The sequence below is a fragment of the Merops nubicus genome, unplaced genomic scaffold, assembly GCF_000691845.1.
Source record: "Merops nubicus isolate BGI_N331 unplaced genomic scaffold, ASM69184v1 scaffold4595, whole genome shotgun sequence".
NCBI lineage: Eukaryota > Metazoa > Chordata > Aves > Coraciiformes > Meropidae > Merops > Merops nubicus.
This window is the reverse complement of record NW_008611468.1, coordinates 5563-23005: the sequence shown is the minus strand read 5'-3', so window position 1 is coordinate 23005 and position 17443 is coordinate 5563. Positions and strand designations below refer to the sequence as shown.

The 17443-nt window shown below is 43.6% G+C and overlaps 1 protein-coding gene across 2 annotated transcripts in view; it reads left to right on the top strand.

The window, feature by feature from the left end:
• TRMT61A (tRNA methyltransferase 61 homolog A (S. cerevisiae)) overlaps positions 1-13978 on the top strand; it is a 20474-nt gene extending 6496 nt beyond the window's left edge. The window contains exons 2-4 of one of the 2 annotated variants that reach the window (XM_008941215.1): positions 3375-3641; positions 13395-13577; positions 13635-13723. In XM_008941215.1, coding sequence (XP_008939463.1) covers positions 3375-3641; positions 13395-13577; positions 13635-13723 — 539 coding nt within the window. Of the gene's footprint in view, positions 1-3374; positions 3642-13394 lie in introns of both variants that reach the window. The other variant, XM_008941214.1, reaches the window with a different exon arrangement.
• Positions 13979-17443: the final 3465 nt, after the last annotated feature.

The window sequence follows — 17443 nt, the reverse complement described above, 5'->3', positions numbered from 1 at the left end:
GCTCTTCTGTAGAGTCCATTCATGATTATTACACTGTACTTAAACAGGCATTACCCTGTGGTAGGGTGCAAACTGTTTCTGAGGCTATTGATGGTACAAGCTGTCAGGAAGGCGAGCATCCTGGTGTAAAAACTGCCAGCTGTATTTGTTCTAGAAGTTGTCTTGCCTTCAGCTTTCTAGATCAGATCAGGAACGTAGAACATTCACTACACCTAAATGAGAACGAAAATCTGTTGAAGCCCATCCAGTTCTTAACTTCCCACTTTTGGCACAAAATACTCGTTTTTGAGCATTCAGTTTTTTGTTTCATTTGTATGCAGGTAATTCAGCTATGATGCTTCAGATGTGATCGCATTCTAATTCATGTCTTCAGTAGTACTCCCTGTGTTTTGCTGCTTCCCTGACTGATTCTGTATCATGCTAAGGATACTCTTAATTTTCCAAGGAAGCTTGAATCTGACTAGAACTTACTCCAGACTGGTGCCTAAGACTTTGGGTAATGTTTTACTGAATACTGTTTTTTTCAGTAGTGATTTTGAAATAAGGACAAAAAGACATTGAAAAGGAGTTGAGAAGGTGGTGGGACAACTCAAATGTTAGATGTTGCAGGTGTGCAAGAGGAGCAGGTGAATATAAGCATCCATTTCCCCTGCGATCAGAGGAACATAGGGTTGAACCCCTGCCTTCTGTGGACAGTGCAGATTGAGCTCTAGGGGTTGTGATGAGTATGGACTCATGATTAACTGCTTGACCCTCATATTCTTAATTAATCACTTCAAGCATGCTGAACTATCAAGACAGCTGAAAGTTCAGGGTTAGCATCATTTCACAGGACTGGGTTCAGAATCTGTCATTTCTTCAAGGAGAGATTTTACGACAGTGATTCATAACAATCTTGGTCTTTGTTCCTTGCAGCTTTGAGAGGGTTGTCGTAGAGAAGGCAGGCAGCATCTTCAGAAATACTATCAGTAATGGTGTTAGTTTGATAGAATTGGATACGTTACCATGGATTATGTATGTATTACTCTCATGTTTGTGGTGGTCAGTCAACAACAAATAATTTCTGACAACCTTGTTTAACAAAAGCTTGGTCTATAATATGCCTGCAAGGGCTGACTTCCAACATTCTGAGTTTAGTTCATGGTTTTGCTTGGCCTGTTTGTAAATAAAAAGAGTATCAGAAAAGAAGCCAAAAATTCTTAATGGCTAGGAAAGAGACAAACAGTGTCTTCTGTGGTGTTTTTAAGAGCAGATTTTAAAGGAACATTATTAAAAATGAAAAAGGAATATGAAGAAGGAAACTGGATACATGCACAAGCTCTCCCCTGCTTACAGCCCAGCTGTGCTGACAGGCTTTCTGTTCATTCCTTTAGATTACAGAGAAAGATGCAGAAAGTGTGCAGCATTACCCCTTTGAGAGAGAAAATTATTATGTTTTGTCAGTTTGCAAAAGTTCTCTGTTGTGCAATCCTGCCTTCTGGCATGAAATGTAAAGGCAGAATTTCAGTCATTTTGGCATCCTGTGAACAATAGTTCTTTGCTCTTGTCATTAAAAAAAAAAGAAAATCCCTGAAATGCTGTTTCTTTCCTATGCACATATATCATTGAGATTTTACAACCACATGGCTGCTGTGCTACCTCTACTCCTTATGAGCAAGGAAAAGTTTATCCTGACATTATAGAGCCTGCAGGTGCCATGAACAGAAAGTTTTTCATATGCATGCACAAAAGTGTCCTTTGCCTTTTGTTTACTTTATTTAACTACTGGCACAAATGCATGGATTTTCACTTTAAATAAAGGTGCCTGTTACAGTTTCTCTCCTCCCTTGGACCTCTCTGCAGCCAGTGCTAAAACCTGTAGGACCTCCCTCCCCATCTAATCTCCCCCATTAAAGCAGGGGGAGGGTGGCAGCCTGCCCGCCGGGGTCAGAGCCCTCTCAGAGGGAAGCAGAGGAGCAGAGCTGGTTCCACAGCGCAGTCGGTTGATCCGGTAGCAGGCATGGGCCCTGAGCTCTGTTTACAGTCTGAATGGCTCCCCTTTCAGAGCTGTCGACTTAAATACAGTACCACGACAATGTTTCCCCCCTTATGTGACTAGAGGGCAAGAACCTTGGATCTGTCAGTAAACTCTGACTTCCTGTGCGGTTATGGAAAGTATTGCTCCAATTAAGCAGCCGTACCAGCCCTTGTGTCCCCTAATTAATTCCCTTTCTACTAATTTCTGAGCTTTCTCCACCACCGCTGTACTTCACGTTCTGTCCTTCGTAAGTTGTTTAAGATTTATGTTAGCTGAAAGAACTTGCTTCAAGCTGAAATTTAACCTGAACGGCCATTGAAGATAGCTAGAAATAGATTTTCATTCTTCAGGAGAAACATGTTCCAAGTACAGAATTATCAATTAGTAAACACTGAGAATTTGGTGTTGCTGTGGGGTTTTGAGTTTGGGGGGTTATTCTGTTAAATGCCACTCGAGTGAGTAATTTGCAGTGTGGATTGGTATATGGGTGTTTTCTTCAGTAAAACATCAGTTATTAGTCATTCATCTATTTAATACACCAGTGGATCATTTAAAATAAGTTTCCTAAATTATCAAACTGAAACAAGAGAAAAAAAAATCTATCTCTGTAGTTAGTTGCTGGCTGTACATGGTAATTGTACTTAGAATTTCAGGTGTGTGATCGATCTCATTAGTCTTCATTAAGATTGTGTGGGCACGTATGTACGTGAGTCACCTGTGAAATCAGGTGGTTTGGTCAGTGTGAGTGCAAGGAGCCCAGAGGTTCCTTTTGGGTCACTGCAGTGGGAGTTGAGGATGACCAGGTCTTTTAAGAGACCTTCACCACACAGATTCTGTATCCTGAAAGCCATTTGTTTGCATGGGTATTAATAGGATTCTCAGGCACAGACACTTGCCAACACCCCTTCATTGTTTTAATGAAGTATAAGGTTTTGAAAATATATTAAAATTAGCCTTTATCTTTTTTTCACCCTAGAAGAGTTTGGCACTTTGAAAAAAACTCTCAGGCTCATTTCCCTGAATTCTTCCTGTCGCATTTATTTCCTTCTTTTCTCTTGTGGCAGTTGTTAGAGCTATAGCTGACCCTTGGCGTTATTTTTCCACTCTAGGGAGAGAGGGCAGGTCCAGAGTTGGCCAGATTTTTAATTAATGATTTGAGGATCCAAAAGACTTCCCTAGGTCATTTAGTCCTCCTCTCCTTGTGAAGGAAGGACTGTTCTCTTTCAGCAGTTTAACCAGTGGTTTCCGTTCATTTGGGTTTTGAGTAAGTGTTCAAGCAGGAGGACTAATGAAGAAGACCTTTGTTCTAATGTTCAGCCCTGTCAAAAGGCATTTCATGAGTTGTTTTCTTTCCTAGGTACGGGCAGCGGATCCCTCTCCCATGCTCTCATCAGGACGGTGGCTCCCACAGGGCACCTGTACACGGTGGAGTTCCACCAACAGAGAGCTGAGAAGGCCAGGGAGGAGTTTCAAGAGCATGGGGTGGAGCATCTGGTCACCGTGACCAACCAGGATGTCTGCAAAAATGGGTTTGGTGTCTCAAACATTGCAGATGCCGTGTTCCTTGATATTCCGTCTCCATGGGAAGCCATAGGACATGCAAAGTCAGCGTTAAAAGCTGAAGGTAACTGCACTTCCCTCTTCTGTTCAGGAAGTATTGTGCATGCACACATCTGAGGAAATGGGCTTAAGTTGTGCCAGGGCAGGTTTAGATTGGATATTAGGAAGAATTTCTTTCCTGAAAGAGCGGTGAGGCATTGGAACAGACTTCCCAGGGAGGTGGTGGAGTCACCATCCCTGGAGGGGTTAGAAAACCATGTAGATGTGGTACTTCAGGACATGGTTTAGTGGTCATGGTAGTGTTGGGTTGACGGTTGGACTTGACAATCTTAGAGGTCTTTCCAGCCTCAGTGATTCTATGATTCTGTCTCTGCCTTTGAGCAGTATGCTGGATCTGCTCACTTCCATTGTGTGATCACTCTTCTCAAATGTCAAAGTCTCTAGGTATTCCTGAGGCTGACAAACCTTCAAAAGAGGTCTTTAATTTACAGTGGAAGATTTGAAAGAAGAACATTTTCCTACAGACCTGTGCTAGCTGCTACAATGAGCATGGCCAGTTTATAAAAAACCCTTTGAACCCTTGTGAAGTGCATTTTGCTAGATATGAGGTGTGTGGGAAGCAGCAGCAGCAAGGAGAAATGCTGAAAGCAAATTTGTCAATGCAATGGAAAGGTGTTTGTAGAAGAGGTGTTCAGACACACTTCACATCAATCATTGCTGATTTGGACCTATTTAACAGAGTACTCCATCAATAATGTTGAAGAAAATGTGGTTATAGTTAAATTCACTTGCTCCTTTCTGTGTTAAATCTCTACTGTTGGGGCTAATGAGAAGTCTGCCGTTGGTTGCAGTGGGAATGGAACATAAGGGCTGTTCTGGCTTGCACCAGTCATTCTGAAGTTGTGACAGCAAGTGAGAACTGGTGTTGAGGTCCTGGATGGATTCATCGGTTTATTTTAAATCTTTTTCCTATTGAAAAATGTTTCAGTGAATAAATCATTCTTTGGTCCTGGAGTAAGTTTCCCCCTAATTGATGTTATATGGGTGTAACTATACTAGTGTGGGTCTGAACAAACTTGTGTCAGCTCACGTCCATCTACAAAAGTGACTTTTCTAATCAAGAGAGCATGGACTGCTGAACAGTGTCCACAGTGGGACATGAGCTTAGTAAAACCTGGTTATGTACCAAGGCCCAGTTTATTGTTAAAATATATACTGACAGGGCTGTCTGTGAGTGAATTGCTAGTTTTTCTTGAGATCACTGGATTTGGGCTTGTTCTTAAAGGTCACTGAATGTGCATTACCTAGCTCAGTCAGGACTGACCCAGCTGGTAGGCTACCTCAGCTACCACTGAACATTTTCTAGAAGGCTTTCTGAGACCCATGTAACGCATACTTTCTTTAAAAGTGAATAAACAAAGAGAGGCTTCTTAGCACTCTGTACCTGTAGGGGTTACAGCTCAATTTGTATCTGCTTTCTAGTGTGTCCTGGGAAAAAAATACTTGTCACTGCACTGTACGATGCCCTTGCCATGCTGGAATGATCTCATGTAGTGAGCACAGCGCTCAGCTGACTCCCCAGCGCGGAAGGCGCTGCATTGCGCAGCCCCTGTGAGTTACTGAAGCGGTGCGTGTTTGGAATACTAAGCAGAGCTGCTCCAGCAGTTCCACGTTTTGAATCCTTGCCTCGCTCTAGCATTTGAAACCCTAGAAAAGGTATTACAGTCCCAAACTGGCCATACCATCTAGCTGTACTTCTCTGTGCTATGCTACAAGGTTACATCTGCTTAGGCAATATAAATAATACTTTAAAATCCCACATTTTTGTGTGTAAAGTGATTTCATGTGCTTCATGTAGCAGTCATGAGCAATATGATAGAAGGGTATCTGTAACAGCTCCCCTTCCCCTACCACAGGCAGATAATTTTATAGTGCTCCTTTGTTCTGTTTTCAAATAGTTAAAGTTCTTCTGCAGTAAGAACAGTCTGTGCACATGCTGCCGTTGTTCACCGCTGTTCCAGGGGTCAGTGTGGTGATAAAGCATCACTGGAGAAAATGAATTGTTCTGCTCTTTTGCCTCCATGCCCTCTCTCACATCTGGGCAGGGTCACATTTGAATGATTCACACTGTGGGTTTTATTGTGATGTGCCATGCAAATATCACAGCTGTCTTGATAGATAGTGGTAATTTATTCCCTAAAGTCTCAAGGTACTTTGAATGAAAGCAGAGCTAAGCTAAGCAAATTCACTATAGAGCATCAGCTAGCCTCTTCTTTAAAACCACTGCATTCATCATAGAGTGTTCAGCTGAGACAGCATGTGAGAGAGAGTTCTTAACCTTAGCAAAACCTTATCAAATCAGTGCTTTCTCTCCTACTTAAGCTCAAGATCCTGAGTAGCTGCAGCTCCTAGCAGGCTGAGTGTTAATGATCCTCTTCACAGAGTACATTTATCACTCATGTTATGCCTCGCAGTATGCTGCAAACATACTACTTAGAGTAGCTCAGCCTCCCATTTAAAGCAGTGCCAACCTCTGTAGAGCTAAAAGAGTACAATGGCACCGTAGTTTGTGACTGGAAGGTTCTCTGGTTATGTGCTCCGCTGGCACTGAGGCTGGCGCTGAGGCTGCATCCTTCTGTGCCAGTTTCCCCAGTCACCCTTTCAGCAGAAATGCTGCTGTAACGCCCCTCGGGCACTGCTGCACTGCAGAACTCACCCTCACCTCCAGACCTGCACTGTGTTGCAGCATCTGCTGATGAGCACTTCTGTAGTTACAGCTGCTGTTCCAAGTATCTGACCTTGATGGGTATTGCAAAGTTGCCGTTAACCCTTTCAGGCTAAATTTTAAAAAATGAAGAAAATTAAACAATTGTGAGGTAACAAAAATATCCTCAATATTCTGCAATTCTTAAATGCCCTAAAACTTTTGACTCTCAGTCATCTCACAGCTGAATACTGTAGTGCTTTTTCTTCAGTCACCTACTCTACTCTCATATGTACTGTTTCTTCCAAGGAAGAAGAAAATGTGTGGAAAATGTGGCAGAAACCCATTTGTACAATAATTGTCATACAGATTCAAAATTTTCAGCTAGGGACATGGAAAAATACAGCTGTATATTCGGTCGTATTGGCCTCTTGCATTATGCTACTTCTTGATGGTGTTTAAATTAACAGTCTGAGTCACACGTTTGTTAAAACCACCCATCTTAAAGGTTTTACTCTTAAATTCAGACTTGCCACTCCCTCTTGAGTGTCATAAAGCCCCTAAATTATGAGTTTGTGAAATGGTGGTCTTTGAGATACCACCTGAATGGGGTAACATGGTGTTGCCAGGTCTCTCCCCAAAACTCTGCAGGAAGAGTTCCCTGTGAAAATCTCCCTGTTTGTGCCTCTGCATTTTCTGCCATCACGGAAGCCCTTCAGCAGTAGTCTGATCTTTGTAGTACGAGTTGGTTTTCATTTCCAAAGTCTTATATTTGTTTCATTTGTACACAAGGGACTTAAAGTAGGTCTTGTTTGCATTTTTTTTCCCCCTTAGCATAGCCATTGATTGTTATTGTAACCTGCCAGGTTTGTTTATTACAGATGCTGTGTAAGAGAATAAATAATATGTCATCCTCCCAGTAGCCTGTGGTGCAGGTAGGGCATTGCCTGGTTTATCTAGTTTCAATTTTCATTTGGCCTTCCTCCATCCTCCCCTGAGCTTTTAGGGAATACCATGTCCATGCAGAAAGTCTGGCTGGCTATTTTTCTTGAGCCCCGGAGGTTATTCATGGTCCCATTTTTAACCACCCAGGTGTAGCTTTGAGGAGCACCTGAAATCCATGGCCATAGGTCTTACCCCTGTGGTGTCTGGGTAGGGAGTACCCAAGGCTGAATCACACCAAGAAGAGGGCAGTGACATCAAGGTTGATGTTGTTTGGGCTCAGGCTACCTCAACAACACAGAAAGAATGTGTTAGGGCAGGAAGTGGAGCCTGGCAGTCTGGCATCCTGTTGTCCTCCACCCATGCAGGCGGTGCTTGAGTCGGTATTGATGCTTTTCATGTCCCCAGGAGACTGTTTTGGAATAAATGGATGAAGTAATAAGTGCTTACTAAAATATCGGCACCAGTCTTTGCCAGTGTGGTACCTGCTTTGATTTGAAGTATAATTAACTCTAGGTGAGGTTAAATATACATAAACTAACTTTAAATTGAAGCATATTCTTCTCCCCCTCTACTCAGCACTGGTGAGGCCACACCTCGAATATGGTGTTCAGTTTTGGGCCCCTGCCTACAAGAAGGACACTGAGGTGCTGGAGTGTGTCCAAAGAAGGGCATCGAAGCTTCTGAAGTGTCTAGAGAGCAAGTCTGACGAGGAGTGGCTGAGGGAACTGGGGTTGTTCAGCCTGTAGAAGAGGAGGCTCAAGGGAGGCTTTATGACTTTCTACAACTACCTGAAAGGTGGTTGTAGCAAGGTGGAGGTCCGTTTATTCTCACAAGTAACAGGTCAGCAATAGAACAAGAGGAGATAGCCTCAAGTTGTGCCAGGGGAGGTTTAGGTTGGACATTGTGAAAATTGTTTTCACTGAAAGGTTGTAAAACACTGGGACAGACTGCCCAGGGAAGAGTGGTGGAATAACCATCCCTGGAAGTATTTAAGAGCCATGTAGGTGTGGTGCTGTGGGACATAGTTTAGTGGTGACACGGTAGTGCTAGGTTGATGTCTGGACCTGATGGTCTTAAAGGTCTCCTCCAACCAAAATGATCCTATGATTCTGTAATTCTGTAATTCTATGTCCTCTCAATACTGGGAGGCCATCTGGTCTAGCACCAAGCTGCCCCACTAGGATCTAGCCCACAAACCATCTTCATCTGGCTCCCAAGCATTGTCTGTCTGCTGAGCCAGCCCCAGTTGCTGTATCTCATTGGAGGGCATTAACCTGTCTCTGGTCTGCCAGGGTTTTGTAGGTCAGGTGCACACGATGGGCCTGGCCTGAAGTAAAAGTGATTGTCTCACCTGTCAAGAGTCAAGCAGGAAAATTCTTGCACCACAATCCATGCTGTGGAATGTTGGCCCAAGCTGTTGGCCTTTACACAGTTTGTAGGAAGTAGTTTGGGATTAAAGGATCCTTAAAGGAAGTTGTTAGGTTTGCTTCCCCAGTTTGGAGCCAACTGAGTTTTTAACTTCCTTGTAGTATGCTTTTGCCAGCCTGTAATAGTGAGCAGGAACAAATTCCTTTTGAAGGCTGCATCTACAAATGTAGAGGTTAAGGTCACATTTGCAGAAAATCACATCCAGCTCCTCTTAATGAGCTGGCAAGTGATTTGGAGAAGATTTTATTTTCTGAATCAGGAAACATCCTTTAATTTCTTCCAACAGCCGAATCCTCTAATTTCACTTGTCAGGGAAGCTACATCAAATCGCCCACGAGCACACTCACTTAAAGGACATTCTGTCCCCTTTTACAGAGGCAATATTTTTAGTGTCCTACTAGCACGGAGTAAATGCCACAGTGATGCTGCTCAGTGACTCTCCTGCCTCGCCCCTAAATAATGATAATGCCTGTGTGATTTTTTTCTTCCATGAGATCTTCGTAATGCAATCTTCTGATCATGACAGTGCGCTGAAGTCCCAAAATGCAGAGCTGCGTTCTCTCACCAGAGATCAAATGCTGTGTTGCTTTCTTTACATCACAGAATTGCAGGCCCTTTCCCCTGGAACCTAATGGAGCCACACTACAGATGTTGGTTTTGCATTTCTGAGTAATATCGGGATGATGAAAAAAACCTGCCAGGGTACTTGTGGCACATACTGTAACCTGCAGAAGTGAGAGCACATAACTTGGGCAGCTTTTCTGTATCATAAGCGCGCACTGGAGTCCTTGTCAACTGGGTAGCACTGCCAGATTTCCCATGCTTGACACCTAACAGTCATTAGCTAAATAGGTCTGGTAGAAGTGTTAGTCCTTGCTCAGGCAAACCAGTAGTAAAATAGTTTGTTGGAGTTGCACAGGAATGTACTAGAAGCTGCTCTTGAATGAGGCACAACTTTCAAGGCACTGACCTCCTGAAAAGATGCCAAGGAGTGTCCCTTGATTACTAATTAGACACTGGCTGTTAAAACATACAGTGCTATGTGCATGCAAAGCTTCTCTTTTATTTCCCCCTTCCCTTAAGCTCTCTTCTCTGATCATTCCAGTCTGAATTGTACTTCAATTTTCATATCCTCTCAACCCTATTGCTGATTACAATGACTGCCAGGACTGTGTAGGCTTGCTTCAGCCTGAGGGTTTGGGAGTTTCTAACCTCTCCATTAAATTTTTCAAACTAATTCTCTCCCTGTAAAATTGAAGATAGATAGAAAAAAATGTAAGTCCTTCATAGAGTCTCATTATTCTCTTCTCCTCAACTGTAGCACTTGTCAGATGCATTATACATGAATAAACACATTTTTAGACAGTTCTTCAGATCAAAAAGCTCACACAGCTTCCCAGTGTGAACAGGATTAATCTCAGGTAATTACTATATCGATTTATGATGACACACAGATCTCATTAACCAAATTTAGGAACGGTAGCTTTCCTGAAAGGAGAGCTCTGAAAGAACACAAACTCAGTTTGTACTGAGAAGTTTCCGTTTTGTTGTTTTCCCTGTTCCTAGTCTAGTCCACCCCTTTATGATCTACAGACAGAGCAGTGTGCTCCAGCAGCTGAGAGGGAGGGAGTACGTGTCTTTTCTTCATTCACTGAGGAATCCTTGGCATGGCAAGACACGGCAATGCATATTCAAGTCCTTTAAGCCCTAAATGCCTCTTGATGTCTGAAGGACAAGAGAGTTCTTAGAGAATCTGAGAATTGTGAATGCTGAAATATAGATTTATATCTGCTTGGGGATTGTGACAGAAAGGGTGTTGCCTAGCTGCTAATCCTGTAGGGGTACAGAAGGCAGCCCACAGTGTAGAGAATTTGGTAGCATCTGGCCTGGTGAAGATGATGGTGTCTCTACTCCTAGAACAGCTATGCACGTCCTTCTGAGTGCTGCTGTTCTGCTGTTCAGAGTCCACTGTTCTAGCTGCTCCAAACACACCATGGCTAATGAAGATTCCAAGTCTTTCTGTTTTAGGCAGCTTCTTGCAGTCTAGAAATGCAATTGCATTTTTGCCTTCCAACCTTCTGCTAATTGTAACTTTCCAATCTTCTTTTATATCTGCTTAATATAACAAATCCAGCCTGCAAGCCAGGTCCGTCCTGCCCGATGGTGTATAGAAAAAAAAGCAGAGGAGTTTTCTTTCCCACTTGTTAGAATCCATAGACAGGTGGCTTGATGGTTTTGCTTCTAAGCTGTTTGTAGGTGTATTTACTTTGGAGGGATGTATAATAATAATGGAAACAATAGGTATGAAAGGGAAAAAATTAAGTTGGTAGAACTGCTGAAACTCGCTGGATGCTCTCAGTTATATGGAATACCAGCTGTTAATGCTCACTCTTCATACCTGAGAAGCCTCCAGCAGTGCAGTAGGCAAAGTAACATGATTTTTTGTGCTTCCCCTCTGGGTATGAGCTATTGCAGGCAAGAGCTTTCTTCCCTACCAAGCAGCTTGAAAGCCTGTTTTCTGTAACCTTACTTCCCCAAGCAGTCCGCTTTGCAAGGAGGCAGTCTGATAAATCGTCACCAAGTTTGGTGTTGACAGGCTTGTGCTCAGCTGACCATCCTGAGGCAAAATACGGGGTGCTCTGCCTTTAATTGAAGGCTTGACAAGAACCGTAGGCGGCTCTGCAGCTTGTATGGCAACAGCTGTGTGCAGCCTTCTTAGTTTTTGACTGTAAATCTAGAGCATGTGAATTCAGAAGCCTAAACATTTCTTGAAACCCTTGTAGTCAGAATAAATAAGAACGGACTTACTGTAAATGGAAATATATTTCCCTTTTTTGTTGCAGTATAAACCACCAAAAACCAGAAGCCTGAATGAAATAGTAGTAAGTCTCTGGTTTCTCTGCAAGTTCTTGCTTTGCAGACAAGGAGTCATTGTGAACTGACATTTAGCTAAGTTAGATGTTTGTTCGGTTCCCAACACAATAGGAATATAAACATCTTTCTTTATAACATATGTGCACCACAGTAGCTTTCTAAGTATGTAACAGAAATTTCTTCCTGAGCTTTTCTCTCTTACATCTGCAGACACGGCAGAAGCATGTACTGCTGAGGCTGGAAAGATTAGCTGTCTGATCCAAAGTCATTTTGGTAGCCCTGGCCATCCTGGTGAACGGACAGATCTAATTTCTTGGGAGCTAGCGGGCTGAGCGTGCAATTAAATGAGCATCAACAGAGCTGGTGAATAATGACACATACCAGCATTAATTTTGCAGGTGATTATTAGATTTACTTTTTGATTGTCACTGCAGGGTATTACTTGTCCAGGGTACTTTGTTCTGAAGATGTGTCATAAGCAGCCCTGGCTGTGGAGACTTCATTTCAGGACTAAAATTAAACCCTACTTAGTGCATGGTGAATTAGTGGTCATGCACAGTGTTCTTCCCCAGTCAGTACCCAGCACATCACTGCTGCACAGTAACTAGAGTGCTACAGTGACGCTTTCAGACCTGTTGCTTTCTTGTTTTAGAGATGTGACTTTAGAAACTAAAAAGGAAAAAAAAAAAAAGGGTAGTTTGAGATAAAGCAGGCTTCATGTAGTCCTAGTGTAGCCTCTATTTTTAGCAGAATGCTTTACTGTCACTTGCATGGGTTCTTTAACTACTTAGACAACTGATGTTGGAAGGCTTGGCTGGATGAGCCTGAGAAAGAATGCAAATCAGGTCAGCAAGCATTTTCATCTAATTGTAATAAGTGAAACAATAGCTGGAGCTGCATTGCCCAGTGTTCCTTCCCCCAGCACAAAAGCTTTTCAGGAAGGGCAGTTGCCTTGTGGGACGCTGTGTCCTGGGTGAAAGCACATGCCCTGGCTTTATGGCAGACAGTGTCCTTATAATTCTTTGATCTGATTTGGCTGTGGCTTTTCAGAGTAAATCTGAATTGGTCTATTCTCAGCTGTTAAGCTGACATTGTAGCACGCAGAAAGTTGTAGGGGGCCTATTAATACTCCGTATTTAGAATCCAAAATCTGAACTGTGCACGGACAAGGAGACAAGTGTTACTTTATCACTTAAGTCCTCCCCCAGAGTTCTGAAGCATTTGCTGTAAATGTGCCCGATACGATACTCAGTAAACTTTAATGCGCAGGAGACATGCTAGTCAGCTTGACTAAAAGGGTAAAGCCTTAGCAGCACTCCATCTATGGGCTGGAGAGATGACTTTATGCTGCACAGGCATACCATCTTTCTCCAGTAAACACAGCCACTTTTGTCAGAGCGCGTGCGCACGCTTACGTTCTAGCGAAGGCAACTACAGTGTGTGGAGAATGACTCCTGCCTTTGTGTAGGTGCCAACTTCAGCTCGGTGCCTCCAGTCCGGAACAGTGGACAGTGATTCCAGTAGAGTCACTGCTCTAAAGGGATCAACTTTAATAGTTTTGTCATGAGCAAATGTGGCAGGCAGCACTGCCTAGGGTGTTGGGGAGGATGGATCCTAGGGAGGATGAGTTAATTCGCTGTTGCAGTTTTTAAGGGTCTGAAGCATCTTACAGAGTTGTCCATGTTTGACTTTGTGCTGATACTTTAAACCTGCATAGTTGCCTCATGAAGATTGTCTTGAAGGATGTTTTCACTTTGTCTGTATAGTAGGAGTTCTGCGGGCATCTGGCAGAATTTGAAAAAAAAAGATTAAAAGTGCTTCATTTTGGTTTTTGCCTTCCTTTCCACTACCTGTCTCGTTTTTCAGGAGGCCGCATCTGCTCTTTCTCCCCCTGCATTGAACAAGTCCAAAGAACCTGCCTAGCAATGGAAGAATGTGGTTTTACAGAGATTAACACCTTGGAAATTCTGCTCCGAGTGTACAACGTAAGGACAATTAGTTTGCAAATCCCTGACCTTGGAAGAGCAGCCGAGGGTAATTCTAGCACGGGCTTTGACAGCAGCAACCCATCAAGCCAAGGTAGCCCGTGCTCTGATCTGCAGCAAGGAACTGTGCAGTTCAAAAGCGGCGTGCCGCTCAGGGAGATGGTCGGCCACACTGGATACCTGACCTTTGCCACCAAGAGCCTCTTCTAGCACATGCTGAGTTTGTGCAGTTTGGAGTGGTTCCCGTGTTTGTCTGTGTGTTCCGTTTTCATGGGTCTTTTTTGTAGGGCATCCAAATTTTTACTCGTCAGGGAATTCCATATATAGTCAGATTTGGTTGGAATATGCTTTGTTTAAATAGCACACAAGCATTAAGCAGAGCAGCATCAAGGGAATGTTGAAACTCTGGAATGGTGCTCCTCTTGCTGTCAGAAAGAAAATGAATTAATAGCAAACGGCCATTCACAGGAATGTGCAGAATAAAGATCCCTCCTAAAGAAAGCAAAACAAACAGCACACTAATTGGATTTTTTCCTCCTCTTTTCTGAATTACTTTCCCAGTTTTATGCTTTTATTTTTTTTCTAGCACCACTAGACACTTTTTTTTTAAAACTTCTCTACTGTCTGTGTTGCTCTTAGGAATGTAAAAGTGCCTACTTGCTTCATTTTAGACAGGAATGTTGCAAGGTCCTGGCGCTGTCAGTAGGAACGATCACAGCATTGGTGTTTCCTTGGAATAGTGTTTGGCTGCACAGAGGATTGTTGGCAGTGCTCAGGAACACAACCTCTCACTCTATTCCAGGCTGCCATCTGCAAATCGTTTAGACTGCACAGAGGTCAAAGAAGTGTGCTAATTGTTGGATTTGGTTTAAAATAGTATGTTGTGCTTATCAATTTATAGTAGAAATGTGGACCTGGATTCATACCATAGTCTTCAGTAGATCATCCGCTTTCATGGCTGATGAATCCACTGTGAAAATTCACTGAGCAGCTGGTTAATATTATCTGAACACCTCTTTGTAAAGCAGGGTAGCCGAGGATCCATTTGTTTGGTGGCTTATGTGCGTTATGGTGTACTGTCTTCCCGCAGCTGAACGACAGAGTGCTTTTGGCAGGCTTTCTGTCTCCAAATTGCAACAACAATGCAAACTTAGTAAAAAGCTCAGCCGACTTTATTAATTAAAGTTTTCAGACCATTTACTACTCTTTGGTCTTCCGTACAAAGCTGGTAGATATGATGAACTGTTTGAATGCTGGATTAAATTTTGTATTTACAGATTAAAATAATTATGCACACTCATGAAGTTCCTTCTTTCTTTTTTCCAATGAATTCACAAATACTTTTATTCCAGCCACTCGTACTGTCTCCCAAAGCATTTAGCTGTGCATTGCATTCGTTACCTGACTGTATTGATTGCTGTGTAAGAAAAATAACCATTCATAAACCATTGCCTGAATATTTGAACCTGATATCCCTCCCCCATTCTTGACAAAAATAAACAAAGCTAAGCTTTTAACGTGTTATAGCAGAACACTAATCCATAACGGTTTAAAGAGAGCTCAACCGATCACGACAGCAAAGATAAACTGTTGAGCAGATTAAAAGCAGAAAGCAATTCTGTTGAAGTAAATCAGTTACGTAAGTTGGCCTACAACTGCAACGTTTCTCCAGAAATTATGTGAAAGTTCTTTCTAGTGCTGCTGATGTCCTCCAGGAGGGTGAGCAGGGGACTGTGAGCACCGTGCGTCTGGCTCAGTGCCGTGCCTGCGTGTGGATGTGTGTGCACACGTTTGTGTGCTCAGCCACCCCCACAGAAGTCCAGCGGAGGTACCCACACACACCAGAGGAGAGGATGGGGAAACAGAACGTTAATGCTACTACAAGGTGGTTCTTAACTCCCTTCAAGGCGATTCTCAGTCACTAGCAAGTGGGATCCCCAGTCTTCACCAGGGGTAATCCCAGTCCTAGACTTGATTCTTTTTTCCTGACAGACTTTATTTTAGAATAGTGTTGCATTTAAACAGGATTAAAGTGAACAAAGTTGCATTTCTGTCCTACAAATTGATGTGGAATGGAAATACTGATGTGTCTTCATGGAGCTTGTAACAAGGCGGATGCCTTTTTGCCTACAAAGCTCAATTCAAAGCCCCTTGAAATAAGCCATTGACTTTGCGTGGTCCCATATTGATTTGATCCATGCCGAGGAAGGGCAAGCATTGCGTAAGAGGAGGATTTCATTTCTGTCTTTGCAATATTAAAAAGGCTTCTGTGTTTTTGTTGCCGGTCGCAGCCACGGCCAGCAGCACCACACTGCTTCCTGCTGCTGCCTTGCAGTCAGGGTCAGATGGAGGATCCCACACTGTCCAGCGCAGACGGTGCTTGCTGCCAGAACCCCCTACTTTGATTCTGCTTATGATCGCCCCTGTTTTACATTTTGGCTACGTTCCCTGCCAAAAGCAGTACATCAGAAACATGGGTCTCTCCTGCCCCTCAGGGTGAATCTGCCTGGGCCATGCTTTTAAAGACTCATTTCTCTTTTTAATACATTCTAGTCTTCAGTCTGGAACGAAACGTCTCTCCTTCCTGCCCTGACATAGTCCAGTTTCATGTTGGCAGGCTGCAGGCTGTCACTGCTGCCATGCACTTGGGTGCCTCGGTTGTTGTGGATGAGCACCCAGCACCCAGCTCTGCCCGGCCGCCAGCTTCAGTGCGTCCCGTTGTGCTCCGTGCCCTGCAAGCCAGTGTGGAGAGCAGTCCTGGACACCTCACAACCTATGAGGCAAACAGAAATAACTGAGATGAGGCTTGTGAAATACATGAGAGGTCTGCTGTTCACCTTTTACCTGTGCTTTAATTAAAGCATTACAGATTTGTATCTCATTGTGGTTGGTTCCTTCTTACCTGGTAACACAACATTGTTTTCCTCTGAGAAGATGTGATCATGAATCCTACTTGAGAACCTTAAAGGGATGAAGTAGCAAAAAAGCAAGGAACTCGCTCTTCTGCTTGATTTCTTGCTGTCTTCACCTTAGGTGCTCTGGGATACATGATGGTGAGGAGATGGTTCTTCCTGGGAAGCGTTTCAGAGATGAGGGTTCTGGTTCACACTCATTCCCTTGAGAGTAAATCTGTGCTCCACTAATCCTGGTGAACAGGATGATTGCGGAAGTTATAGCGACCTAGAAATGAGGGAGCCCAGAGATGCAGCAACCCCAGATCTACTTGTAAATACCAGTGCTCATCCCAGCAGAGTCTACATCATTTGAGTGGACAACTGCACTGGGCAGCCCATGTGTTCGTGCCTTGCCAGGTTCCTTCTGGACAAACTGGAGACAACTGTGCCCCCCTGGGCTGCAGTTCAGTGGTGTTCTTTGCTCCGAGCTCACCTCAGATGCCAGTGGGAGCAGCGCAGGCTCAGGAGAGGAGGGTTGAGAAATATCTGGACTTTCGGAGGCTGTTGCTGGGCTCCGCCTCAGCTTCTGTGTGCACACGTATGAGAAAGGCACGGCAGAAGTGGGAGGTCAGCATTGCATAACCATGATGTTACACCAAAGGTACGTGCAGCTGTGACTAGTCAAAGGGAGGAAGGGGATTACTCTACTACCAGAAAGTTCTGTCTGTGTCATCATGAGGGAAAGCATTTACATGCTGCTGGTCTCTCGAGTGCTCCTGAGGAACTATGTTGTTCAGATGCCAAAAGAGGGGAGCCAGATTGTGTTATTTCCTTTCTCCCTACGTGACAGCTTCTGAGCTGGAATGAATCTGCCATCAGTATCAACACAGGGAACAAATAAACCTTGAATTAAGTAGTGAAATAAAAATAATCCTCCTCACTGGTATCCAGCCCTTTACCTGCATATCTCGCCCAGGAGCTCTGTGTCCTTTCATAGGCTGTTTGGGACACGCTGTTCTCCCCTGCCGCCAGGCAA